The 27,377-nt window shown below is 42.2% G+C and overlaps 1 protein-coding gene across 1 annotated transcript; it reads left to right on the top strand.

Annotated features, from left to right (window-relative positions):
• Positions 1 to 269: 269 nt before the first annotated feature.
• On the top strand, positions 270 to 26,734 carry fbxo22 (F-box protein 22). The gene is made up of 7 exons (XM_056278942.1): positions 270 to 439; positions 1,940 to 2,072; positions 2,499 to 2,586; positions 12,106 to 12,204; positions 20,298 to 20,450; positions 20,613 to 20,778; positions 24,623 to 26,734. Exons 1-7 carry the CDS (start codon positions 309 to 311, stop codon positions 25,014 to 25,016), a joined length of 1,164 nt encoding a protein of 387 aa, XP_056134917.1. The 5' UTR covers positions 270 to 308; the 3' UTR covers positions 25,017 to 26,734.
• Positions 26,735 to 27,377: the final 643 nt, after the last annotated feature.

Raw genomic sequence — 27,377 nt, 5'->3', positions numbered from 1 at the left:
CATTTTGAACACGTCAGCTTGTTATAAGGGCTCAAATATATAACTATAAATACCAACAACAAACTATATTTCTAGGTTTTAAATCATTAAAGAAGAAACTTACAATTTTAGCAAAATGTTCTTCTACTATAAAAGACACACATATTTTTGCCACATTTCACAGATTTATTCGTGTAACATTAACAAAAAGACTACAAATTTGGAGTTCCGCTATCATTACGTCACTTCCACTTTCGTACACCATCCTACTCCCATATAATAACCACCAGTCAACCACCAGTCTTTTCGTCCGCGATTGGCACGAAAATATGGAAGCAAATCCAGATTTTCCCGGGTCTTCGAGGGACAGCAAAGCAGAATACATACTTAGTAATGTCGCAGAGGTGGTTGAGCGAATATTAACATTTGTGCCAACGAAATCGCTTCTCCGGATCGCAAGGTAGCTTCAAAGTGCTTGCAAGCTAACGTTTATTTAGCTAGCTAACATTATTAGCCAAGCGATCAGCGTGTAATTTAAAGTGTAGATTTGATTTGAACGCGTTGGCTAACCTGAAGATCTTAACCATTACCTTAATTATTTCCCGTGTCTTCCAGGTTGGTCAGCGTTAATGCTATTATTTATCCTGTTGCCTGTAGTGCGGAAGTGTTTATTAGCTAGTTATTAGCTAAGAGGTTAAGAGAAGAGGTGACGATTAGCGAGCAGCAGTATGGTTTCATGCCACGAAAAAGCACCACAGATGCGATGTTTGCATGGGGAATTTTGATCGAGAAGTATAGAGAAGGCCAGAAGGAGTTGCATTGTGTCTTTGTGGATTTAGAGAAAGCATATGACAGGGTGCCGATAGAGGAGGTGTGGTATTGTATGAGGAAGTCGGGAGTTGAAGAGAAGTCTGTAGGAGTGGTGCAGGATATGTATGAGGGAAGTGTGACAGTGGTGAGATGTGCGGTTGGAATGACAGATGGGTTCAAGGTGGAGGTGGGATTACATCAAGGATCGGCTCTGAGCCCTTGTTTGCAATGGTGATGGACAGGTTGACGGACAAGATCAGGCAGGAGTCTCCATGGACGATGATGTTCGCGGATGACATTGTGAGCTGTAGCGAGAATAGGGTGCAGGTTGAGGAGAGCCTGGAGAGGTGGAGGTATGCACTGGAGAGAAGAGGAATGAAAGTCAGTAGGAGCAAGACAGAATACCTATGCGTGAATGAGAGGGAGGACAGTGGAATGGTCAGGATGCGATGAGTGGAGGTGACGAAGGCATATGAGTTTAAATACTTGGGGTCAACAGTACAAAGTAACGGGGAGTGCAGGAGAGAGGTGAAGAAGAGAGTGCAGGCGGGGTGGAGTGGGTGGAGAAGAGTGCCAGGAGAGATTTGCGACAGAAGGGTACCAGCAAGAGTTAAAGAGAAAGTTTACAAGATGGTTGTGAGACCAGCTATGTTATATGGTTTGGAGACAGTGGCACTGATGAAAAGACAGGAGGTGGAGCTGGAGGTGGCAGAGTTGAAGATGCTAAGATTTTCACTAGGAGTGACGAAGAAGGACAGGATTAGGAATGATTATATTAGAGGGACCGCTCAAGTTGGATGGTTTGGAGACAAAGCAAGAGAGGCAAAGGCAAGATTGAGATGGCTTGGACATGTGTGGAGGAGAGATGCTGGGTATATTGGGAGAAGGATGCTGAATATGGAGCTGCCAGGGAAGAGGAAAAGAAGAAGGCCAAAGAGGAGGTTTATGGATGTGTTGAGGGAAGACATGCAGGTGGCTGGTGGTGTGACAGAGGAAGATGCAGAAGACAGGAAGAAATGGAAACGGATGATCCACTGTGGCGACCCCTAACAGGAGCAGCCGAAAGTAGTAGTAGTAGTAGTAGTAGTACTAGTAGTAGTTTATCAGCTAGTTAGCTCGTTCGTCAACCAAAGTGTTTGTTCTTGCTCAGTGTATGCAGGTTGTGGAGGAACTGTGCACGCCGAGTGCTGCGGACTCAGCAGAAGTTAACTTGGGTCTCAGCCTGTGGCCCATCCAATACAGAGGTCCATGCTCTTTGCCGTAGCCTGGCTGAGGAAGTGGAGGTAAATCAGAAAACTCATGAAATGAGTCTTATGAAGGTAGCATAAAACTCAAATGAAATGAGTTGCATGAAAACCGAGAAATAGATATTGGGGACTGTGGAAAATAGTGTTTTAACATAATCATAACATGGTCAGATCATGGCATCGTAGCGACCAGGAGAGGTGGCCACAGTATATTGGCTTTAGTAAACTGATCAAATGTGTTAATTGTTCATGAAGCTGCCCGTCTGAATTGCCCCAAAGTTAAAAATACAAAAGTATTTGTAATCCAGTTTGTATTATACCATTATAAACTTGTTTGTGATACGGGCTACCTCCTGTGGACTATATCATATATATCTATAGCTCATTATCATGGGTGATGTTACAGTCCTGAGAAGAAAAAAACGTTTTTAACACATGCACCTTCTTTCTGGTTATTCGCAGAAGGTGTTCCTCTTGCCTAAAACAGTTCTGGCCATGGTGGACTATGAAGCCTTTAATGGCCGCTCATACTGCTACAGACAAAGTAAAGGTTAGTATTAAGTAAAAATACAGTGGTTTTGTAATATATTCCTATAGGAAGGGGGACTGCTTTTTTTAAAAGGACAGTAATCAATGAAAGGGTAGAAAAAGGCAGTGACATTCAACAAAAAGAGTCTGATTCAACCTCATGACAATGCAGTCCAATCAGTTCCTTTAGTTGGTATGTTAACTGGCTTCCAAGTTTTTTGGTATATTTTTTTTGTCTCTTCCAAAGGCTGGTATCTATAAAACTTCTAAGACATATTCTTCAGAATGGTCTTAATCTTTGCCTTGGGAGTTAACAATTTTTGACTGAAAAGTAGGACCTAAGCACAATGTATAAAGATGATTCTTAGCTGCTAATCTCAGTCTAATGTACAGCACAGAAATGTGCTGCAAAAAGAATTACAATGATGGCATCCCCAAAATACCCTCCTTCCTTCAGGCACTGAAACAGCTGGTATTGGCAAGTATAGGCTGGTCTCCAATAACTTTACATCGGGGCTGCATTACACTCCGTCAGTGGTTCTCAACCTTTTTGAGTCGTGGACCCCCCCCTCCCCCCATAGCACTGGGACATTTAACTCACAGCATCCTGATGCGAACACATTGGGCCTCATTCATCAATCGTTCATGCATACAGATTTGTTCTTACATACTCATGGAAATTTTTAGCCCTGAAGTTTGTCTCAGACCAGTGTAGGACCTGGGTAACCCCTGAATTTAGACACCGATGGCTAACACTGATGTCTTTGCAAGCCTGGGTTGTTTCTTGTTGCAAGAGGTAGACAGTAGATGTTATGGGGAAGGAATTACAAATAACCATCAGACTTCACTTGTGACTGTGAAACAAAATTTAGGGCTAAAAATTTCCATGGGTGTGTAAGAACAAATTTGTAAGTGTGAACGATTGATGAATGAGGCCCAGTGATCGCTCATAAACTGTCTGCCCGAGACTGTTCAGGGTTTACTGTAATATAACACATGAAAGCTACCAAACTCACGCAGGAAGACCATTGGTTTGCCCACAGACAGAACAAAAACTATTTAATATTTGCTTTAGTGTATTTAGATTTATTGAAATAATGGCACCTTCACAGTCAACAGTCAACATATCTGCTTTAGGCCTAAAAGAATGATAATAGATAGAAATACATTCTCATATTATTGAGGTAACTAGGCCTGTTAACATGTATACAAATATACTATATAGCCTTATGGTCTTACAGGCCTTAGTTTAAGAAATGTTTTCATATCTGTTTATACCTGTTCTGTTTGTACCGGTTTATTCAGTACATTTTCCTGTAATAATGGAGATTGTCTGTTCACTCACTTTTCGACAGACTTCCATTTAAAGGCTTGTTGCCTAATATCAATCAGTTCATTCTTCTTTTTCTTTTTTTTCATTATGTAGCATGGACATCATTCACTTACCCTCACACATTTTAGTGGGATGGCTAGGCCCGCATATTTGAACAAAGCAAATGTATTCTTGGTTTTATGTTGGAGACTGCCACTCGAAGATCATCTTCAACTCTGATGAGCCATGATCTGTATTTGTTCTTGATGAGTGTCAGTATGGAAATGTCTTTTCACATAAATATGTAGCTCCAAAAGGAATAAGTACATCCATTGCAGCCTTTAGTAGTCCTGAGTATTCAGCAGCCACTGACTACCAGAATTCTTCCAGTGTGCTTGAGGCCAAAGCAGTCTGTAATGTGCAGTCAGAAGAGAGGTCCAACAGGGCATCCTCCAGTTCCGACGACAGGTGTTGTGCACTGGAAGTGGTGAAAGGCTGGCATATCCAGTTGTATCTCTCTGGTGTGTCATCTTTTAGGAAGTATCGAAATTCTCAAGCAGGCTTCTGAGGTGAGTAGCAATAACCCCTTTCATTGTTGGGATGCTTATGTCATAACTGTCCATAAAGTCCTCGAGATCAGGGAATATTTCAAAACTGCCCTCCTCGACTCAAGGCCCATCACTCCAGCTTCCTTTTAAATGCTGTTAGCTTGTCAGAAAGACAAAGGGCGTTTTGTGTTTGGGCTTTGGAGGGATATGTTTAGACAGTTCAGTTTGTCAAAAAAGCCTGCCAAATATGGAAGGCTTCGCAACCCATTTAGGGTCAGTCAGATGGTCAGCGAGGTAAGAACCACAATCTGATAGGAAGATACGGACCTCTTCACGCAGCTCAAACAGTATGGTCAATACTCTACTCCGGGAAAGTCATCTGACCTCTGTGTTTAACAGTAGTGATTCATGGTCTGATCCCATTTCATGGCAGAACAGTCTGGTTTGCACTGACCGGGATTTTATGAAGTTAACCACTACTATTTGGAGAACACCGTGTAGTTCTGGCTAAAGGTTCTTGTTAGCGTGGGCTTCTCTGTGGATAATGCAGCGTGAAAATCAAAATTTCACATGCAGCTCAACTTCCAGAATGCTGGCTTTTAGTCGTTTTCTTATCCCCTGCATAGCGCCAGCTGCATCTGTACACACGGAGGCACAGTTTTCCCAACTTAGTTCCTCTTCACGCATTTACTGCCCAGGTTGTTAAAAATGTCACAACTTGTGCAAGTTCCCGCCAATGACGTGCAAAACAACATATCCTCATACTTTTTTACCTCGTAGAAGCAACTGCGCATCACCTGACACATTTGTCGATTGCAGAGAAAATCTTCCACTTTTCTTTACTCTGACCATGAGATGGTTTTTCAGTGTTGTTTGCCATGTCATGAATGCACCGCCCCATTGTGTCATTTGACACCGGAATAGTCTCAAGTGTGCTAGCAATTTTCTCACCATGCATAGCTCTTGTCATTGCAATGGCTGCTGAGCAGATGAGGCTCTGAGCTATGGTATGGGTCTTTTTCAATTGAACTGCCAGATATGCCACTTCATATGAAGCTGCCACAGCCTTAGCAGGGACTGTAGCTTACTCACTCACCAATATCTTTTGGCTCTGTTGTTTTCCCCCCTTGAGTCGAAAAAAACTCTTGAAGGGTTTGTTGATGTGAGAACCGGTGTTTCATTTCTAAATGTCTCTTCATTTTAACTGGTTTTAAGCTTTCATGTGCAAGCACTTCTTAACAATTAACACACTGTGGATATTCCACATTGTTTTTGGCTATGCATGTAAAGCCATATTGCAGAAAGTCAGGGTGATATTTCCGAAACTTCTTGGGAGCTCGGGTTTCTGTTGGAAACACTGGCACCTTGTCTTTCACAGTTGTTGGTGCTACAGTTGGACTTTCAGAAGACCCATCTTGAGACACCTTGTTGGCCCGAGTCTTGAGCTGGAATACTTTTTCTGTGAATCCGTCGCTCCATAGTCATTCCATTTGATAGTTAGCAAAACTGGCTATAGCTGCTTGGTTAACCACAATGCTGTGGACCAAAAGCACCAAAATGAAAGATTTGTTTTTTTGTTTTTGTTTTTAGTGTTCAATCAGAAATCATGTTCACACACACTTTTGACTCTCACAAACACACTCATGAAATGTATTCTAAGGCATATTATCCATCCGTCCATTCATTAACCAAACCGCTTATCCTGCTCTCAGGGTCGCGGGATGCTGGAGCCTATCCCAGCAGTCATTGGGTGGCAGGCAGGGAGACACCCTGGACAGGCCGCCAGTCCATCACAGAAGGCAAATTATAATATAACATAATTATTATATCACTGGTATAGGCAATGTAGTTTAAAAACCATTCCCCAGTCTAAAATATGTTATCTTATTTTTCCCACGGGGCCGTGGAACTGCCGTTGTGGGCTATGTCACAAATTATGGTCAATCAAGCGCATCAGACTGCACCTGCTTTTAGTCTGCTGTTGTCCTCGCTGTCCTTCAATTGCTGCAATTCGTGCGTCCTACTCAGTTTTTGATATAGTCTTTGATATATCAATTATATTCATTAACCTTGTTTTGTACTGCACCTATTATTAGTCTGCTGTTGTCCTCGCTGTTCTTTGATTTTCTCGACAACCGTTCCTCCACGCACAATAGCCACCAAGACTGCTGGATTCCAGCGTCCTCTTAAGAAGCTGACACTTCAAATGTATCCCTATTATTTGCACAGAAGCTGTTATTGCTGATGTATGTCTTGAGGTGGATCATACGACAAAATTTGAATGTGTTTTTAAAGGTGACAATTATTTATTTATGTTCGATTTCTGTAAAATTCAATGCCTGGAATGTTTTTTCATGCTGATCCTGATGTGAAGAATGATTATTATCAGCTAACTGTACAGATGTTTAGTACTGTATTGCTCTCTCCAAGAAGTCTTGAAGTTTACTGAAGGGCTCTCTCCAAGATGTCTTGAAGTATACTGGAGGCCAATGCAGAGCGCACTACTGGCTTTTACACTGACAGCACAACAATTAAAGAGACAACAGACCTATTTTTTGCATCAGGTGTGTCGTAGGTCTAGACGATTTCGTGTTTGGTTTCTCTACAACTACTATCTGGCAACCCCCTTTGAGGTCCTGTCCCCCATGTTGAGAACCAAGGCACTACATGTACACTTTATGGCCGAAAATATGTGGACACCCCTTCTAATGAGTGGATTTGGCTATTTCAGCCACACCCATTGCTGCTAGATGCATAAAATCAAGCACACAGGCTTGCAGTTTTTATAGACAAACATTGTCAGTAGAATGGGTCATACTTAGGACCAGCAAGTCGATTCATCAAATGTCTGCCCTGCTAGATCTGCGCCAGTCAACTGAAGTGCCATTATTATGAAGTGGAAACATCTAGGAGCAACAACAGCTCAGCCACGAAGTGGTAGACCACACAAGCTTATAGAATGGGACAGCCGTGTGCTGAAGTGCATAGCGTGTAAAAATCATCAATCCTCGGTTGCAGCACTCGCTGCTGAGTTCTAAACTGCCTCTGGAAGCAACGTCAGCACATGAACTGTTCTTTTGGAGCTTCATGAAATAGGTTTCTGTGGCTGAGCAGCTGCACACAAGCCTAAGATCACCATGTGTAATGCCAAGCGTAGGCAGGAGTGGTTGAAAGCACACCGCCGTTGACTTTGTAGTAGCGGAAACGCTTCTCTGGAGTGATGAATCACACTTAAGTATCTGGCCATCTGATGGGCAAACCTGGGTTTGGCGGATGCCAGGAGAACGCTACCTGCCCAAATGTATAGTGTCAACTGTAAAGTTTGGTGGAGAGGAATATTAGTCTGGGGCTATTTTTCATCGTTTGGGTTAGGCCACTTGGTTAAATGAAGGGAAATCTTAATGCAACAGTAGAGCTGTCAATGAATATTCCAAATTCGAATATCTTCTTCTTTCAGCTTGTTCCCTGTTTCCCAGGGGTTGCCACAGCAGATTTGATAGTTTCCATCGGTACCATGTAAGGGCACAGCACCGATTACGGTCTCGACAATCCGCATAATGATTTGGCAAAATTTTACGTCAGATGCCCTCCCTGACGTAACCACTAACCCTATTCCAAATCCGAATATGTATCTATATATAACCCAACTGTAAAAAAAAAAAAAAAGACATTCGAGTCTGAAAATTAATATTTGATCGTTGGTGAAAAAGCACTACTGTGGCTGTCCGCCTCACGAATTCTCGCGAGTGCCTTGGCGACTGCCCTGAACACGTTACATGACAGACAGTAGTCACACAACGTCACTTTCATCGGTTGAAAATTAAATTTAGGTCAAGCTGAAATGAGCGAATGATTCAACAACAACCATCTGGTAAAGATGGCAGAGAATTCACAACCCAACTTGACCACAGAGAGGGATTTTCACTCCGAACAATCTAAAAAAGCCCCTTTTGGAAATAGTTCGGATTTTGGTCAGCCGCTCTAACAGCTATGGGGGATTTCTTCAGAGACACATATTGCACTGACAGGCCAGACCAGAACAACACTCTGCTGCTTGAAAAAGACGTCGGTCGATGTATGAACAAGAGTCTCCAATACCTGCTCAACAAAATCCTCTCATGTGGCGGAAAACCTCAGGCTGTTGGAGATACCCCCACGTCGCCCAGATAGCAAAGAAATATCTTTCCATCCCTGGATCATCAGTGCATTCTGAACGTGTCTTTTCCTCCGCTGGTAATATAATGAATAAAAAGTCATCGGCACTGGCCTCTTCAAATGTGGACTGTCTTGTGTTTTTGGCAAATAACCTGTAGGCCTTAAAGCCAGACAGTGGAATAAAAAGGCCTGACAGTCAGTGACAGTGGAATAAAATGCTGAACCCGTTAAGTCAGTTTTACCTTTTTTCTTTTTTATGCTAGCATTTTGGGAGTTCTAGCGTCAAGAATGTAAGTAGCGTGCTTTTCCGTTTTTAATAGCGCTTTATTGTAAATTATCCCTCAGGGTAAAACTTGGTCACATTTCTTGGAATTATGTGCCTTAATTTTATTTAAACAAAAATATTACAAAAGTGTAGGTTACTGTACTGACTGAATAAATATTGAATAATGAATACAAAAGCTTCATGCACTGCAGGTCCCCAGTGGTTGATTATTTCCAGTGTCATGTAAAGGAAAAGATAATTGTTGTTCCACTCTGAGCGATACAATAAAACGTCAATTAATAGCCCGTATTTTTATGTACTTCCATCATTGAATACAACCAGCCTATATTGGGACAGGAGTCAGGACCCCCCCCCCTTTTCTCCCCAATCGAATTTTGGCCAATTACCCGACTCTTCCGAGCCATGCTGGTCGGTGCTCCACCCCTCTGCCAATCCGGGGAGGGCTGCAGACTACCATATGCCTCCTCTGATACATGTGGAGTCACCAGCCGCTTCTTTTCACCTGACAGTGAGTAGTTTCACCAGGGGGATGTCACGTGTGGGAGGCTTATGCTATTCCCCCAAGTTCCCTCTCCCCTCCGGACAGGAGCCCCGACCAACCAGAGGAGGCGCTAGTGCAGCAACCAGAACACATACTCACATCCGGCTTCCCACCCGTAGACATGGCCAATTGTGTCTGTAGGGACACCTGACCAAGCCGGAGGTAACACGGGCATTTGACCTGGCGATCCCCGTGTTGGTAGGCAACGGAATAGACCGCCACGCTACCCGGACGCCAGGAGTTGGGACCTTGTAATTCCTTTTGCACAAAACCTTTGCTCAGCAAAGACGGAAAAATACTATCAAATTGTTTATTCAAATCAGCATGAATATTACTTAAATTGTATAAAAATTGGGCTATCGAAAAACACATCAATTGCGAATCATTCATCTCACTCTGAGAGAGCACATTCTCATCTCTCACTCTAGCACCAATCGAGAGAGAGAGAGAGGGAGAGAGAGAGAGATGTCTATGGTCTTTAAATGAAGTTTTATAGTATAGAGCATTATTTTAGTTGTTTATTTTGTAATGTGTAGCTATGTAGATCTTTGAAAAGACATGTTTATGTTGAAATAAATATACCTATACAAGTAGCAGTGTCTCTCGTATTGCTTTGCCCACTTATGGACATAATGTGCAAAAATATATTCGAATGGGTTCGAACCTATGTGTTTTTTAGAAGGAATAATCAAACCTCATTTTGGCCAATTTTGACAGCTCTTTGTGACAGCTTACAATGACATCCTAGAGAATTGTGTGCTTCCAAGTTTTGGGCAACAGTTTGGGGAAGGCACTTTCCTGTTTCAGCATGACAATGCCCCAGTGCTTAAAGCGAGGTCCATAAAGAAATGGTTTGCTGAGTTATGTGGGAAAGAACTTGACTGGCCTGCACAGAGCCTTGACCTCAACCCCATTCAACATCTTTGGGATGAATTGGAGCGGCGACTGCGAGCCAGGCCTTCTCACCCAACATCAATGCTGGCTGTCAATCTACTAGATTGGTCGTCCAAGTTAATAATAATTGATAGGTACCCCTGTAGGCTAGCTGTTATTTCATCACATATTTATACTGTTATTCCATAGGCTGAACTTAGATGAGAAGTTTTCATACTTCCAAATTTTTCAATTTAAGCAATTTTCATCGCAGGGAGGGATTTCTTGGTTATTGCTGTGTCTTTCAAGCCTTGATGGTTGGAACACATCACATTCTCTCAGGAGTCTTCTCCTTTCTTCTGTAGTAATACTGCCATGGTATCATAGGTGACAACAGCCAAATTTTGGTTTGGCAGGTAGAGATGAGGCACGTCAACCTTTTGTTCATATATGCTATCTAATGTCATGGTGTATGTTTCTAAAGAAAAATATTCTGTACCAAGCAAGCCTGTTCTTAATCAGGCGATGTCTTAAAAATGAAATAAGTTCTGTTAAAATACAACTGAATCCTTAACCTTAAATGCAAATTTTCACACAATTTCCACATTCCACTGCGTTAATTCAGAAATGAATGTCATTGCCATGGGACTGTATATAAACTGTGGAAGGGAGCATGATAGTCTGGGCTGTATTGCTGTTATTCACATACACAGTCTATTTCTGTTTCGTGCTGCATTTCTCATCATCTAGTAATTGAATTAAAATGGTAACCAGTCATGATTTCCATGGTTTTAAATTGCATCGAGAAATTAATTTGGATCTTTCAGACACATGGGTTGTTACGCAGGAGATCCACCAATTAACAACTCATACATAGATATACATCAGCTGCAGGCACAAAATAAGTACCATGTAGAAGTTTATCGTTTGGAATATTTAGTGTGTGCTATCCCAGATCAAGCATTATCCTTGCTGCCTGGTTCTTGACAGCTTTTTGCTAGGCAAATGCAATCCCTCTAAGCATATTAGCATTTGTTTCATATAATGGAAAATATCCTTTTGCTTTTTTAAAAAAAAAATTTTTTTAGCACCAACATCAATGGCTGTTATTTTACAAAGTTGAAGTTGCTTAACACAGTTGTGTCATATATTACACAGAGGATTTTATGCATTTACTAGGGGTGTGTTGATTCGTGGCAGATTTGATTTAATATTTTTAGATAGGCAGACCCGTTGTCACCACAGTAAGCTCTGGTCAAGCATGTTAAGTGGCAACATTGGCGAACACACAAATATTTTGGTGTTTGTTTATTTTTAAACTAATATTTCATAATGCGTTTTTACCTACAATTTAACACTGTAATACACTACTCATTGATTTGCGTCTATTAAAGGCAAAGTTCAAGGTTTTAAGAAGCCTATTTTATGTGCCACTGAGTCTCACTGCCTACTACTTTGTCATGTGAGTCACATCAAAAATTGGCCAGTTTTCTATGATGGCTTGTGAAATGGCAAGAATAAGGAAATTATTTGAAAGGACTATAATTTTGGGAGTTATAGTTTTGTTCTCCTTTTAAATGTTTGCATTTTAGGTATGTAGCTGACACTACTTTGGAGCAGCCCATATGTGGGCGAAGAAATAGATGTGTTCACATTGCTTAATATACCAGCAGTAGGCTGACCTGAATTTCTCTGAAACTGGAACTCTGGTGTTAAAAAGGTCAAATTTACCAGGAGAGATTCTGATTGTTGATCAAAAGGGTAAGCATAAAATAACCTCCTGAACATTCTCTTCACTGTGTTTTTTTTTCTTGATTCATTTGAAGCAAAAAGGAGCCGCCACAGTCCAGACACAGTTGAAGAACTGAACCTCCTCTTCCCCAAAGGCTGTGACATCATAGGCATTTCCACACCAGGCATAGTCTGTAAGTGTTTCACTTCCTTTCATTTCCTTATTCCTTGCAGATAAGGTCACATTTATTGTCTATGTGCTGAGGCTAATAATGACTACAAAGGAAGAGCTTTCTCATAATTTAACAAAAATTGGTCCAATTGCATTTTAATGGACAATGTTCTTAGCCACCATTTCCTTATTTCCTGTCAATCACAGGCAGACATAATTTCCTTCGATCTTTCACAAGAAAGCAGTATCAGTGTACTGACATGTCTTTGTATTGAATGCAAATGTAGACAACTGGGGGCTCAAATGTAGATGCTGTTTTTTTTTTTGGTTTTTTTTTAAGTGTAATTACACAGTGAATCACATTTTTGAGCTGAAAACAGTTCTGCATCTCTTAACCTAGTGAAACCTATCAATACTATACATAATTTATACATTGGCCAAAATGACATCACAAGCTGCTTTCAGTGAAAGAAAAAAAAAGTTTTGCCCCTCTTTTGGATTAACTTTTCAACCCCACAGTACTTCTGGCCCCACCTAGATTGTTAAAGGTCTCATGAAATGACATTTACAGCACCGCTAACTTTCGCAATTTGTATAACAGCCAATATTGGTTGGACATTTTTGGAAGAATGTGGACATCACTACGCTATTGGCTAGTTTAAATTTGGTGGTGGAAGATCCCTCATCTTCTGTCAGTCTTGCACCCAGTTTAATGTTTTTGGTGCATGTTATAAGTGCAGGGCAATGTGACTAAAAATACATTGTATTTTTCAGGAACATGACTTCTAAACACAAAATAAAGTGAAGTATTTGAATTTCTAGAACAAAGTGTTAAATAGATGTAAATTGAGTGTGGTTAAAAGAGGTAACAAGAATAAAATTACAGGGGTGCTTCCGTAGCCGAATGGGTACAGTGTATACCACATGGCTGCAATGTTGCTGATTCGAATCCAGCCGGTGACCTTTGTTACAAGTCATACCTGTCATGTTCTGTAAGGACTTGCATTAGTATTTTCTCCCCTCTAGTGGTCATTTAGGAGTAATTCATTATTCTGTAGTTTGCTCCCTGTTATTGTTTTCATTGGTTATTTTAGTCATGACACAGCACTGGCATGGTTTGCAGCTGGATGTGAAATGGCTGGGGTGGTAGTCAGCACCTCCAAGTCTGAGGCCATGGTTCTCTACCGAAAAATGGTGGATTGCTCCCCTCTGGGTTGGGGATGAGTTGTTGCCTCAAGTGTAGGCATTCAAGTATCTTGGGGTCTTGTTTATGAGTGAGGGTGCAGCATCAGCAGTAATACGGACATCGTACCGGACCGTTTTGGTCAAGACGGAGCTGAGCTGGAAGGCAAAGCTCTCAATTTACCAGTCAATTTTCATTCCAACCCTCACCTAGGGTCATGAGCTTTGGGTAGTGACCGAAAGGGTGAGATTGCGGATACAAGCGGCAGAAATTGGTTTCCTCCGTAGGGTGTCTGGGCTCAGCCTTAGAGATAGGGTGAGGAGCTCAGACATCCAGAGGGAGCTCAGAGTAGAGCCACTGCTCCTTCGCATCAAAAGGAGCCAGATGAGGTGGTTCGGGCATCTGATTAGGATGCCTCCTGGGCACCTTCCTTTGGCGGTTTTCCGGGCACATCCAACTGGGGGGAGACCCCGGGGTACACCCAGAACTCGCTGGAGGGACTACATGTCCAATATGGCCTGGAAACGCCTTTGGATCCCCCAGGAGGAGCTGGAAGGCATTGCTGGGGAGAGGGGTGTCTAGAGTGCCCTACTTAGCTTGCTGCCACTCCAACCCGACCCCGGAGAAGTGGCTGATGATGAGATGAGAAATATACACTGATTAGCCAAAACATTAAACAAGCAGAGCCAAACAAAGTACACACAGGTGAACCAAATAACATGGATCATCTCCAGACAAGGGCACATGTCACGGTCTGAGAAGATTAGATGGTAAGCGAACAATCAGTTCTCGTAGTCAATGTATTGGATGCAGGAGAAATTGGCAGGAGTAAAGACCTGAGCGACACTGACAAGGGCCAAATTGTTATGGCCAGATGACTGGGTCAGAGCATCTCTGAAATGGCAAGGCTTGTGGGGTGCTCCAGTACCTATCTACAGTGGTCAGAGAAGGGACAAACCACAAACCGGCAATTGGGTGTTGGGCACCCAGTGCTCACCGATGTGCAAGGGCAACAAAGACTATCCCATCTGGCCCGAACTGACAGAATTTCTACTGTGGCACAAGTCACAGAAAATTTTAATGATGGTTACAGAAGGAATGTGTCTCAACACAGTGCATCACACCCTGCTGCATATGGGGCTTTGTCAGAGTGCCCATGATTACCCATGTCAGCTGTTGAAAGCGCTTTCAATGGGCATGCAAGCATCAGAACTGGATCTTGAAGCAGTGGAAGAAGATGGCCTGGTCCGATGAGTCCCCTTTTCCTTTAGATCATGTGGATGGCAGTGTACGTGTATGCTGTTTACCTGGGGAAGTGATGGCACCAGGATGCACCGTTGGAAGACGGAAAGCCAGTGGATGGAATGTGATGCTCTGGGTAATGCTCTACTAGGAAGCCCTGGGTCCGACCATTCACATGGACATCAATTTCACGTGCCACCTACCTAAACATCGTTGCAGACCAGGTACACCCCTTCATGGCATTAGTATTCCCTGATGGCTTTGGCTTCTTTCAGCAGGATAATGTGCCCTGCCACACTGCACACATTGCTCGGGAAAGGTTTGAGGAACATAATGAAGTGTTCACAGTAAGTTGAATCAGTTCATCTGGACACATAGTTTATTGAGAGTCCAGATGAACTGATTCAAGTTTCTGTGATTTCCTTATCTGGATTATTGAGCATGCATAAAGACATGATGACATGTTCAAGGTAGTGCCCTGGCCTCCAAATTCACCAGATCTCAATCTGATTATGCATCTGTGGGATGTGCTGAACCGACAAGTTTGATCCACAGTGGCTCCACTTAACAACTTAGAAGACTTGAAGGATCTGCTGCTAATTTTTGGGTGCCAGATATCATGGGACACCTTCAGGGGTCTTGTAGAGTCCATGCCTTGGTGGGTCGGTGCTGTTTTGGCGGCGCACAGAGGACCAACAGCATATTAGGCAGGTAGTCATAATGTTTTGGCTCATCTGTGTGTGTGTGTGTGTGTGTGTGTGTGTGTGTGTGTGTGTGTGTGTGTGTGTGTGTGTGTGTGTGTGTGTGTATAATCCAGTGAGTCAAGTAAATTCTTTATGACTCACTGGATTATTTTGCTCCTTATTTGTTGAGCACTTTCCCTACCATTGAGTGTTTTTTTTAACAAAGTTATATATATATATATATATATATATATATTCTTCTTTCGGCTACTCCAGTTAAAGGTCACCACAGTGGACCATCTGTTTCCATTTCTTCCTGTCCTCTGCATCTTCCTCTGTCACACCAGCACATGTATGTCCTCCCTACATACATATGCCTCCTCTTTAGCCTTTCTCTTTTCCTCTTGCCTGGCAGCTCCATCTTCAGCATCTTTCTCCCAATATACCCAGCCACTCTCCTCCGTACATGTCCAAACCATCTCAATCTTGCCCCTCTTGCTTTGTCTGCAAACCGTCCAACCTGACCTGGACGGTTTGAAGACAAAGCAAGAGAGGTGAGATTGAGATGGCGTGTGTGTGTGTGTGTGTGTGTGTGTGTGTGTGTGTGTGTATATGTATATATATAAATCAATACTTTGATTAGCATATTATATATGAGTTTCGTGGATGTGTTATTTTTATTTAAGTAGATAAATGTATATATTGTACCTCTTGATAATATAAAACACTAATGCTTCTTTTGCTTATTTAAAAAATGTAGCTTCTGCTGTGTACTTTGGAATTAAAGGAGCCATGGTTATTGAAAACAATGTAATGTTCCCTGAGGTTCACTATTCTGCAGGGTAAATGAGAATTTCCTTTTTCTTTCTGTTTTGAATTTGGTGGTAGCTTAATTTGTTGAGAGGAACAGAAAAAAAAAGGGAGACAAAAGTGCGGCATGATAGTATGTGTGTGACCTGACCCCTGTTCCAAGACAAATTTGAAAGCATGAAATAACTGCTGTACCACTTTAGTCTTGAACCTCCTGACTGTGCTAGAGTAGTGGTTTTTAGTGTGGAGCCTCAGACCCTCAAGGATTCTTTTGAGGTGGCCCTGAACAAAATGAGGAATTGTTTAATTTCACTCCAATCAAATACTAATAAACACAATTGGAGAATGTATAAAAATGACTTCTCTAATCATAGATTTCATTCTTTGCACCGAATACAAACAGTGTAGCAAGTTCTACCATTCAGTATTAAATCAAAACCACTCATTGTGGGCATGTCTGGGACTACATCCCTGAAATAGGTGTCGTCGAATGTGCGTCTGTTTGGGTATCTGTGACATGAGAGATCGAGAACACTGTTCAAGAGAATTGGAACATTACGCAGGCTGAGGAAAGGGGAGAAGCTCAGTTTTCAGCATAGGAGGCAATGTATTAATCCTCCAGCCGTGCTGCCTAGTTAGAAAACCTTGCTGGTGGCTGGCATGTCCTCGGCTGTTGCTCTGATGGATTGTCTGGTCTGCCTGGTGCTGCACTCTCCATTTCTCCGTATAATCTCGACCCTCTGGAGAATGACTCTCCATCAGCCATGTTCTCTTTCCTCAAGCTGATGGGTTATCAGACTGCCATCGTCTATCAGGTTTAATGGCAGCCTGCGCTGTTTGTGATAACATTCGTTCTGTGGTTTTGCCACTAAGGGTCAACACAGGCTCACCAACCCTCCTCCTGTATACTTAAATGAATGAAATCTGTTGTGGATCTCTTGCTGGGACCAGATGAGGTTGAATCTCACTGTTATCTGCTGTAGATTTAACGCACAGCCTGGAATGGGTTCTTCTCAATCACACGACATTTTCATTGACAACAAACAGCTCTGCCATGTTGGAGGACAGCTAGACCTTAGCAACCACTGTTTACACTGAAGTTCTCATTGTCGATCTGTGTTTACAAGAACGAAATTTTAAGCGAAAAACGGACAAACGTACGGAAACAAAACATCGCAGTTGTGAATCCACTCTTCGAAAAACAGTTCGCAAAATAAATTTTATAAAGTTCTGGCCTAACAGTGCAAAGGATCAGATTCAATCTCATGTAATTCTGCGATGGCTTCAGTCAAGAATTATGTAAAAGCTTTAGATGGAAAAACCAAGGAGAGATGTATGGAAAACCCCGCACTTATCAATATGTTAGACCAATATGTTGGCAAATTTACTAAACAAAAGCAGCTTCTCTCCCTCTTGTACCAGTTATATTCAAACCATGTAATTTTAAGATTTAGCTTATAACTGCTGATGATGATTGACACACAATTGAAAAATGTCTAAGAAAATTGAAATGTCTTCATTTTTAAATGCTTTTATTTCTTAAAAAAGTATTTCACCAGTTTTATACAATGATATAACTTGAAAGTTGTATCAGTCTGAAGGAACTACTGAGTCACACACATTTGTCAATGCACAAGAAACAAAGGCAGTTTTATCCACTGTCATCATACCAGCACTATCCTTATTACTGAGGTAGTCTGTCGGTAAAATTCCTTGTAAAATTGTAAATTTTCTCCGTACTAGGCCAATGACATGCTCCACATGGATGCGGACAGATGCAGTTTTTCTTGTTGCCTCAATTTCTAAAGGACCAAGCTGCTTTTTCCCTTTTGTAAAAGCAGGTATTTTAACTTCTGCATGATACTAATTTTCATCTGTAAAATCTTCCTGACTTATCCTCGATATCCATTTTCTTCTTCTTTCCTCTGACAACCTTCGAGTTTCTTTTCCTTGATGGCTGATTATCTTTGGAAAGCGAAAGTAGGCCTGGTTCCGCTCTCTTTCAGTTCAGTTGGAACGACCAAAAACGGCGCAGAAATTGTAAAATATCGAACCACGATGGCTATTCTGTATGAATCAAACCTTGAAACAAATGCTGTCCATCACTCTGACTGTTTAGAAAACGTCTAGCATCGCGCAGTGAGAGCAACACAGTATCCTACGGATTGGAGCCATTGTCCTTCAGCATGGTGGTGGTGGGGGGGGGGGGGTTGCCATCACGTGATATGTGACGTAATATGAGAATAACCCATAAAACCGGTATTTTCTGCACCTTGATGGCTGACTGCAAAATTGACAATAATCAAAAGACATGCATGTTAGGGTTAATACTCCTGCCTGTGCCCCTGATCAAGGCAATAGGAAGAAAGAACTGGAGTTGGTCCTTGGGCACTGTACTGCAGCTTCCCACTGCTCCTAGCACAGGGTGGGTTAAATGCAGTGAAAAAAATTTCATTGTATGTATGTACAATGACAAACAAAGTTTCCTCTTCTGATAAACCAAATTTTTTGTATTGAATTTTGCACTGAGAATATTAATTGATACAGGTTGGTGATTATTTTTGTACATAATACATTTTTGGCAGTTAAGATACAAGTAAAGACTGGGAAAAATAGATTGCTAACATTTAAGCCCCATTCACACCTGGCATTAACATGCGAACTGTATATTGATATATTCTGGATAATGAACGATCTGATCTCATCCCTTGCATTTACACCTGGTATTTTTGTGCATTTCTCCCAATTTCTCCCATGCACAGGTGGGTGATGTGAAGTCAGTGAACATTTAAAAAATAAACAGGACAGGGTTTGTGTCCAGAGTCATCCAATAAATATTACCTGAATGTGTAATGTCGGCAGGGGTGTAGGACACACCCTTATATTGAACTTCACGTGTTACCAGGGAAATGACGAATCTCTAGCATTGCAAACAGTATCCTATATTAAATATAATACATTCAGCCATCTATTATCCAAGCCGCTTATCCTGCTCTCAGGGTCGAAGGGATGCTGGAGCCTATCCCAGCAGTCATTGGGCAGCAGGTGGGGAGACACCCTGGACAAGATGCCAGTCCAGCAGGCCGCCAGTCCAACACTGAATTCATTTTTAAAGTGTCCTTAACACTTGTTAGCTTTTAAATGGAATGCAATTTCATGCTACCTGCCAAGCTGCACGATTCCATGAGATCAAACAATACAGAACGCACAACTTTTCTAAAAATGTAGTTTATGCATTTAAGTCTTACCAAATGCAGAGCTGTATTTCCTTAGAAATGTTTTCAGTTTTGTAAAATGGAAACAATACAAAATCGAACAGCAAAACCTGGGAGATAAAAAATTATTGTTCGGGATGTCCGGGTGGAGTGGCGGTCTATTCTGTTGCTTACCAACATGGGGATTGCTGGTTCAAATCCCCGTGTTACCTCCGGTTTGGTCAGGTGTCCCTACAGGCACAGTTGGCCGTGTCTGCAGGTGGGACGCCGGATGCGGGGTTTGTGTCCTTTGTACTAGCGCCTCCACTGGTTAGTCGGGGCACCTGCTTGGGGGGGAGACTGGAGGGAATAGGGTGAGTCTCCCACGTGCTATGTCCCCCTGGCAAAACTTTTCACTGTCAGGTGAAAAGAAGCGGCTGGCGACTCCACATGTATCGGAGGAGGCATGTGGTAGTCTGCAGCCCTCCCCGGATTGGCAGAGGGGGTGGAGCAGCGACCGGGATGGCTCGGAAGAGTGGGGTAATTGGCCAAGTACAACTAGGGAGAAAAGGGGGAAGAAAAAAAATTATTATTTGTGCTGGCTGACGAGCTGTGCGGCACTGTCCATGGTGCTTATTCCTGAATTCTCACCTGGCTGTTCTTGCATAGCCTAGAATATACTTTTTCTCTTTTGTGATTAAGAGTACAGAATGATATTCAAATGGTACAGTTGGCGCCTCCTCTTTCCCAAATGCGATCACGTTGTATGAATTGCATTTATACCTGGCTGACTCTGCCTGAGATCTGATCACAATGTGAAACAGACCACCACCAAATGTGGTCTGGTAGATCTGCTTGCATTCTGAACTCAATGCGTACTGCATGCATTTACACTTTGCATTAACATGCAAACAACGTCGCAGCAGATGTTGTTTAAATGTACATGATTCTGTATGTTACGTTCTAAAGCGATATGGTGCTTAATGTTTCCCTGCTTGTGCAGTGACTCCCAGTGGCTCTTACTCCAGCCCTCCCCAGGAGCACCAGGAGGGAGAGGCAGGATATGCCATCATGTTTCCCAGCATGGACGGTGTCCACATCAGGTCATTCCATTTCTGCAAGAAGACCATCTCTCAATCAGCCCTGGAGGAAGCAGGTCAGAGTTCAAATTTAAGACTGGCCTGTTGCATTGTTTATTAGTCCAGACAACAAAAAAAGGCCAACCAGAGGCTAGTTACCTGGTGAATATTTTGTATCTTAAACCTTTCAACATGTCTGTATTGGTACTTTGTTTAATGTGCATCCCTTCCACTCTTAGGACTAGTTGATAACCCTGAGCTTCGTGTGGTGCTGCTGTTTGTCTATGAAGTCCGCACATCTGGAGCTGCACGTTTCCTCAACCAAGTGCTTGAGCCTTTAGCCAAAAGCAAAGCTCTCATTGCTGGGGGACTTATAGAAAGTGTCTTCTCTCCTCCGAGACAGTGGTAAGTTATAGTCCTGCATTTAAATCATATTTTGAATGAGGCATATCCCCTCCAAGCTTGAGAGAATTAATGTTCTAATGCGGAAGAAGTGCTTGTGTTATCTTGCATACTAGTGATTTGTCTAATTTTGAGGCTCAGTGTGCATCCAGTAAGATAAATCAAGGCTATTTCCAGTAGTTCAGATACTCGAAAACTTATTTCAACCCATTTTTTCTCAGCTCTGAGCCTGTAGCTATTTGGGAAGACGAGGACACCAGGGAAATGCTGTTTGGTTAAGGCTATAAAACGATGCACCAAACCATTTGTTTGCCTTTGTGAAAAGAAATGCTGGGGTTTATGAAAGTAATCACCCACCATTGATTATTTCTCGTTTTGCTGTGTTGCAGAGTGAAATTCGAATATAATTAGATTGGATATTTTCTACTCCTGTGTATTTCTTTAAAATGTCAAGATGAACTTAAGGATTTAGATGTCCTCAGAGTTGTATTAAAATAAAACCTTGAAAATTACTTACATAAGTTTTCACCCCCTTTGTATAAAAAAAACAAAACAATGACAACTAGGGGTGGGACGGTATGAAAATTTCATGTCACGATGATCCGGGCCAAAATAATTGTGATTCACAATATTATCCTGATAATCATCAAAATATGCTTAAAACTCTTAAAATGGCACAAAGACATACTGGAATTTGTTTTATTCTTTCATTTAGTCAAATTTCCATATTCTGGGGGGAGACCCTGTGAGAGCGGGGCCCCCGGTGGTCACCGTAGCTGGGGAGATCTGTGAGAGGGGTCCGACATCAGATACCCTTCCATTTTATCAAATGTATCAATCCACACTGACTTGGGGGGGAACTCATCTCACTGAGACCCCCTGTGTTTTTTACACTTTGAGTCTATTTTTGTCACGTTAAGTGAAGCGTAATCTGCACAGACAGCTGTTTAAATCAAACAAATATCCCTCTGTATATGTGTTTTGGACTTATTAACCATGTCTATATTGATGGTTCAAGGCTCTGTCTGTCTGAGTTTGTTACTTTGAGTACAGTCAGACTTTAATTTTCTTTACGTTTGTACAAAAAACTACCACGAGGTGGTACTGGTCATTAGGAATACAAACAAACTTGTATATTGAATTGTATATGTTGAATCAAAATTTTACAGTTATATCCATATCCGAACCGCTTCTCCTGCTCTCAGGGTTGTGGGGATGCTGGAGCCTATCCCAAAAGTCATCGGGCGGCAGGTGGGGAGAATCCCTGGACAGGCCGCCAGGCCATCACAGGGCCGACATACACAAACACATTCACACCTAGGGACAACTTAGTACGGCTGATTCACCTGACCTACATGTCTTTGGACTGTGGGAGGAAACCGGAGCACCCGGAGGAAACCCACGCAGACACGGGGAGAACACACAAACTCCACACAGAGGACGACCTGGGACCACCCCCAAGGTTGGACTACTCCAGGGCTCGAACTTTGGACCTTCTTGCTGTGAGGCGACCGCTGCACCACTGTGCCGCCTAACAGTTACATGGCAAGAATAAACAAAACTTTACCGATTTTCTGTGACACTTCAATGCTAGTGGTTTGTACTTCCCAGAACAGTCTTCAGCATCCAGTTGGGTAGGTGTTTTTGGAAGAATCAGTCAGTATGGATTGAATGACAGAACGCATATGCACTGTTCACCTCACTTCCAATGGGGATTCTCAGTTAGAGCCAATCCCCGAAGTTACGGATCTGACTTGCCGACAGCTTTTTCAAGTCACTCATGTTAAGATATTCATGTTTATCCCCATTTATGATTGTCCTGATAATGGAAATTCACCATGATCAACTTTTCGTGATTTTTTTTTTATTGTGATTCGCGATAAAATCCTATGTTGTCCCATCCCAAAGGACAACCCATGTTGATTTCGATTCCACCTGTTTTCACTTGGGTGATTTTACAATTAATATCATCTTTGTGAGGTTTTACAGTTGAACAGATCACTCCTGCTGTCATGACCAAAAAGCTGTAAAGAGTTGTAAAAAGATTGGCAAAGCTTTGAAACTTCCTAGAACTGCCATAAGGTCCACTGCAACAACATGGCACGACAATCTCTTCCGAAACATAGGAAAAACTAAGGAGGTCATTATTGACTTTAGAAAGACCAGCGCCCACCATACCCCTCTGACCATCAATGGTATGGACGTGGAGAGAGTCAGCAGTGTTAAGTTCCTGGAAGTTCACATCACAGAGGACCTCTCTTGGTCCTTATATGTCACTGCGCTCGCCAAGAAGGCCCAGCAGCATCTTCACTTCCTGTGGTGTCTGAAGAAGGCGAGTCTCTCTCCCCCCACCCATCCTCATCACATTCTACAGAGGCACCACAGAGAGCATTCTGACCAGCTGTATCTCTGTCTGGCATGGCAACTACAAGGCCTCCGACCACAAATCACGACAGCGGATAGTGAAGACAGCTGGAAAGAACATAGGAACTGCTCTCCCATCCATCCAGGCCATCTATGACGCACGGGGCACCCGGTAGGCTCTCAGCATCGTGAAGGACCCCACCCACCCTTCTCACATCCACTTCACCCTCCCACCTTCTGGCAATAGGCATCCGGAGCATCCGTGCCGCCTCCACCAGACTGCTGTAGTTTCATTCCTCAGGCTGTGAGGTTCCTCAACAGCCTGAACACTTAGACCTTCCACAAAATGACTTTTTGACCGTCTTACTCACTGTCTGTGTCAGGTGTGCTTGTGATGTTTAGGTCTGTGAAGTAATTTTTGTTTTTAATGCACTTTTTGTTTTTAATATTGTGTATTTGTTTTTATGCGACACTGGTCCTTGTTAAACATAATTTCATTCCCTTGTATGTATGAGACATGCATATGAGGCAATGACAATAAAAGTAGTCCAAGTCTAAGAAACTACCAAGATGAGGCTGTCTGAAGCCATGTGATGATATATGAGACCTTCTTGAATAAGATTTTGTTTTTTGATGAGACTGAAGTTGAACTCTTTAACCTGAAAGCAATGGGCCATGTTTGGCACAGACTAAAAACAACACAAGCATGGTGGTGGCAACATCATACTGTTTGGTTGCTTTTCTGCAAGGGGGACTGGAACACTAGTTGCCATCAAGCACAAGATGGCTGGAGCCAAATACAGGCTAATTCCTTGATAACCTGATTTAGTCTGAGGGAGGCCTTTACCTTTAGGGTAAAGGTTAATGTTTGAACTGGACAACAATAACAAAATCTACTAAAGAATTATTTGGAAAAAAAAGGTCAAGATTCTGAAATAGCCCAGCCAAAGTCCAGACTTAAATCCCTTTGAAAATCTTTGGTATATCCTAAAAATTGCTGACCGCTGACACTCCACCTAATTTTGCAGAGCTGTAATTGCTGCCAAGGACCTATCTACAAATGATTGACTCTGGTATGGAGGGTGAATTAAATGCACTTATTGTAAGTCGCTTTGGATAAAAGCGTCGGCTAAATGACTGTAATGTAATGTGAATACTTTTGTGGATGATTTTTTTTTTGAGTAAAGAAAAGCTTCATAAATGGTTTGAATCTATTGAATAATTCAGTACATTAAAATTTTGAGGTGAGAATGGAGTTGTAAAAATTCAAGGATAAGCACATCTTGAGGCACTGTTGGCCATTATCTTTCACAGTTGTCAGGAAGTATACTACGTAAGTCTCTTACTGACTTAAGTTACAGGATACTTTTTATAGACCATAACTGATCCTCTTTCTCTCACACTCTTACTCTTTGTCTTCTTTCTGTTTCTCTCTCTCACTCTTTTCTGATCTCTTTACTGCTGTTCTCTTTTCTCACTCTAGCTGTGGCCAGGGCGCATATGGTGTTGTGGGACTCGCCCTAAGTGGCCCCAGAGTCCAGGGGGCCTCAGTGCTGCTCGATCAGGACGTCGGTAGCCCCAAGGCAGCTGAGGCCACCATCCACCGACTAAAGGCAGCCAAACTTCCAGAGCGCAACACCTTAGGCTTTATGTTTGCCTGCGTGGGGAGAGGCCAGAGCTACTACAACAACCAGAGCAATGTGGAGGCTGACGCCTTCCACAAAGTGTTCCCAAACACGCCGCTCTTTGGCCTGTTTGGAAATGGCGAGATTGGCTGTGATCGTATAGTGAAAGAGGACTACACACTATGCGACGCAGACACAGACAGTCTGCAGCATGAGTACACCACAGTCATGACCCTGGTCCATCTAGGTTGAAAGGCAGTCAGATTCACCGGACAGAGTTACAGACAGTGCGCCTATCAGGAACTGCAAACAACAGTACAGTTCTCGTATTACTTGCACAACTTATAACATGACTGAGTCATTACTGTTCTTGAGAAAACAAAATCATCTTTGGAGCCATCTTTGTATTGGCAACATTATGGAAGTCATGCAAGGAATCACTTGGGGACTGCGTAAACATGATTTTGCCTAAAACGTGATGTGTTCTCACTACAACATTCAGATAGAATGCTGTGAAGATGAAACCGATCATCTCTTTTGTCCTACCTTCATATGTAATATAGCATTCTCACATTGTATATATGTATATATTTCCCCCTAATTTAGGCACACTTTCAAGTAATATCTTACTTTCAAAGGTTAACCTCATTGTCTCTTTGCTTCATGGTTGAGTAAATTATAACAAGTGTGTATCAAGCTGTTGTAATAATTGTTGATTCAGACAAGGCACTTTTTTATTCAAGTCAGTAAGGACATAATTTTCCTCTTTCAAAGAAAAGGCAGTCTTAATTTGTTATTTTTCCCAGTTCAGTAAGCCTTTGTGTTTTACCAGTGGCAAAACCATAACGTATGCCTACCCTGTTACAGCTGACATGTGTGCAATGGCCACAAGTGAGCAAAGGGATTTCACTCAGAATCTTATAGTGCCTCTTTATTTGTCTGCATGTTGGATATTTCCCACTGTTTGCAGTTGCTAACTGACTGGTTTATTGGTCTCTATTACTTAAAGGGAAAAAAAAACCCTTCCCAAAACATTGTGTTTTAGGAAGGTTTTGTGTTCATTTTAATGATCATAGGTAGTTTATTCAGTTTTTTTCCCCCAACATTTTTTGAATCCCTAAAATGAGACCAGACAACACATCCATGATGTAATCATGGAACGTTGCAGTTTCAGTAACAGTGAACACAAAACACGTTAAAAATTCTGGACCAATTAAAAATTTACTGTCCTGTTTCAGGCTTTAGCAGAGTCATTCATGTTTTCATTAAAAGCGGACTGTGTTAAGGTTTTACGGGAAAACATGAAATGTTTCTGCGTCCCTCGGAGTACTGTGACAAATGAAAATGTGCTACAGGACCCATGTTATCACAGTTTTGGGGTAAGTGTTACAATTCAAATATTTTTGCCAACATTTTCAATTGTAAATCGCTATTTTGAAATCCTGTAATTTCTGTGACTTAACTTTCATTTTGCACATCTGTAATCCTGTTCAAATCTAAGGTTAAGAGTTGGCTTTGTTTTATGCAACAGTTTGCAGGCATTGGTTGTCATATCCTGATGCTTTGCTTTTCACTTACTCACTGTGGAAAACATCCCAAGGAGATGTTACCAGTAAACAGCGTTGTTAAGTGATTTTTTTTTTAAATTTCCTTTCTATCTTTGAAGTTGCTGGCCCGAGGTACAGCTTTTCACCTTCTGCAACTATAGTAGTTGCAAGACTATAGTTTTGTTCTAGTCAGTTCATTTGTAGAACTTTGTTCAATTGGTACTTGGCATCAATACAATGCTTGGGCGATTGTGTGATGCACACAATCTTCATATTTAGTTTATCCTTTTGGGATTTGTTTTTAAGGTAGTCTTTTGCTTTGCTGAACAAAATGGGTTTGATATACATGCACTTTTCTACAAAATGTGCCAAATCATATGTTCTGAATTGATCGTCGTTCATCTTCTCAATAAATGATAAAGAAATGACACTCCCCCTCTTTTTTTTTTTTTTTTTTTTTTTTAATAGATATTGAGTTATTTTGAGGGAAAACCTCTGCGTTACCTTAAAAACACAGGCCTGTTTTGACCTCATCCGGTGGAAGAGTTGGCGCCGTTTTCTCGGTTTTAGTCGCCGGGAACGTACGCAGGCCTGCCGCCATCCATCCACATCACCCGTTTTCTTTCTTTGCGCCCAGTTTTAAATCCCGTTTTCAGCCTGCGACGTCCTCGGCAGCCCACGTCCACCAGGCGTGCTCGGGTAAAGAAGGGAGCCGCGGGAGTGATTGATGTGCGCTTTAACCATCGACTGGCTAATCCCGATGAATGACAAACGGTTAAGCCAATTGCCATAAAGGCAATTTATATTCCCATAGTATCTTTATTTTGGGAACCCATAAAAAAAAGAAAACGCTCTTGAAATGAAAAGCGACGACCTAGCAGGCGTAACGCTGTTTTGCCAAGCGTGGCGATAAATTCGTTTCCAGTTCGCTCTATCGGGAAATGCGTACCGGGGGAGAGAGGGAGAGAGAGATGGAGAGAGAGAGAGGGAGAGGAGAAAATCACCCCACATCAAACACAGCGAACACTTCCTACACTGCCGTGTCGTGACCGGACCGATGCAAATG

Source organism: Lampris incognitus, chromosome 4 (genome assembly GCF_029633865.1).
Source record: "Lampris incognitus isolate fLamInc1 chromosome 4, fLamInc1.hap2, whole genome shotgun sequence".
In the NCBI taxonomy this organism is placed as follows: Eukaryota; Metazoa; Chordata; class Actinopteri; order Lampriformes; family Lampridae; genus Lampris; species Lampris incognitus.
Note: the sequence above shows the minus strand (reverse complement) of the source record. Positions and strands in the feature narration are given on the sequence as shown.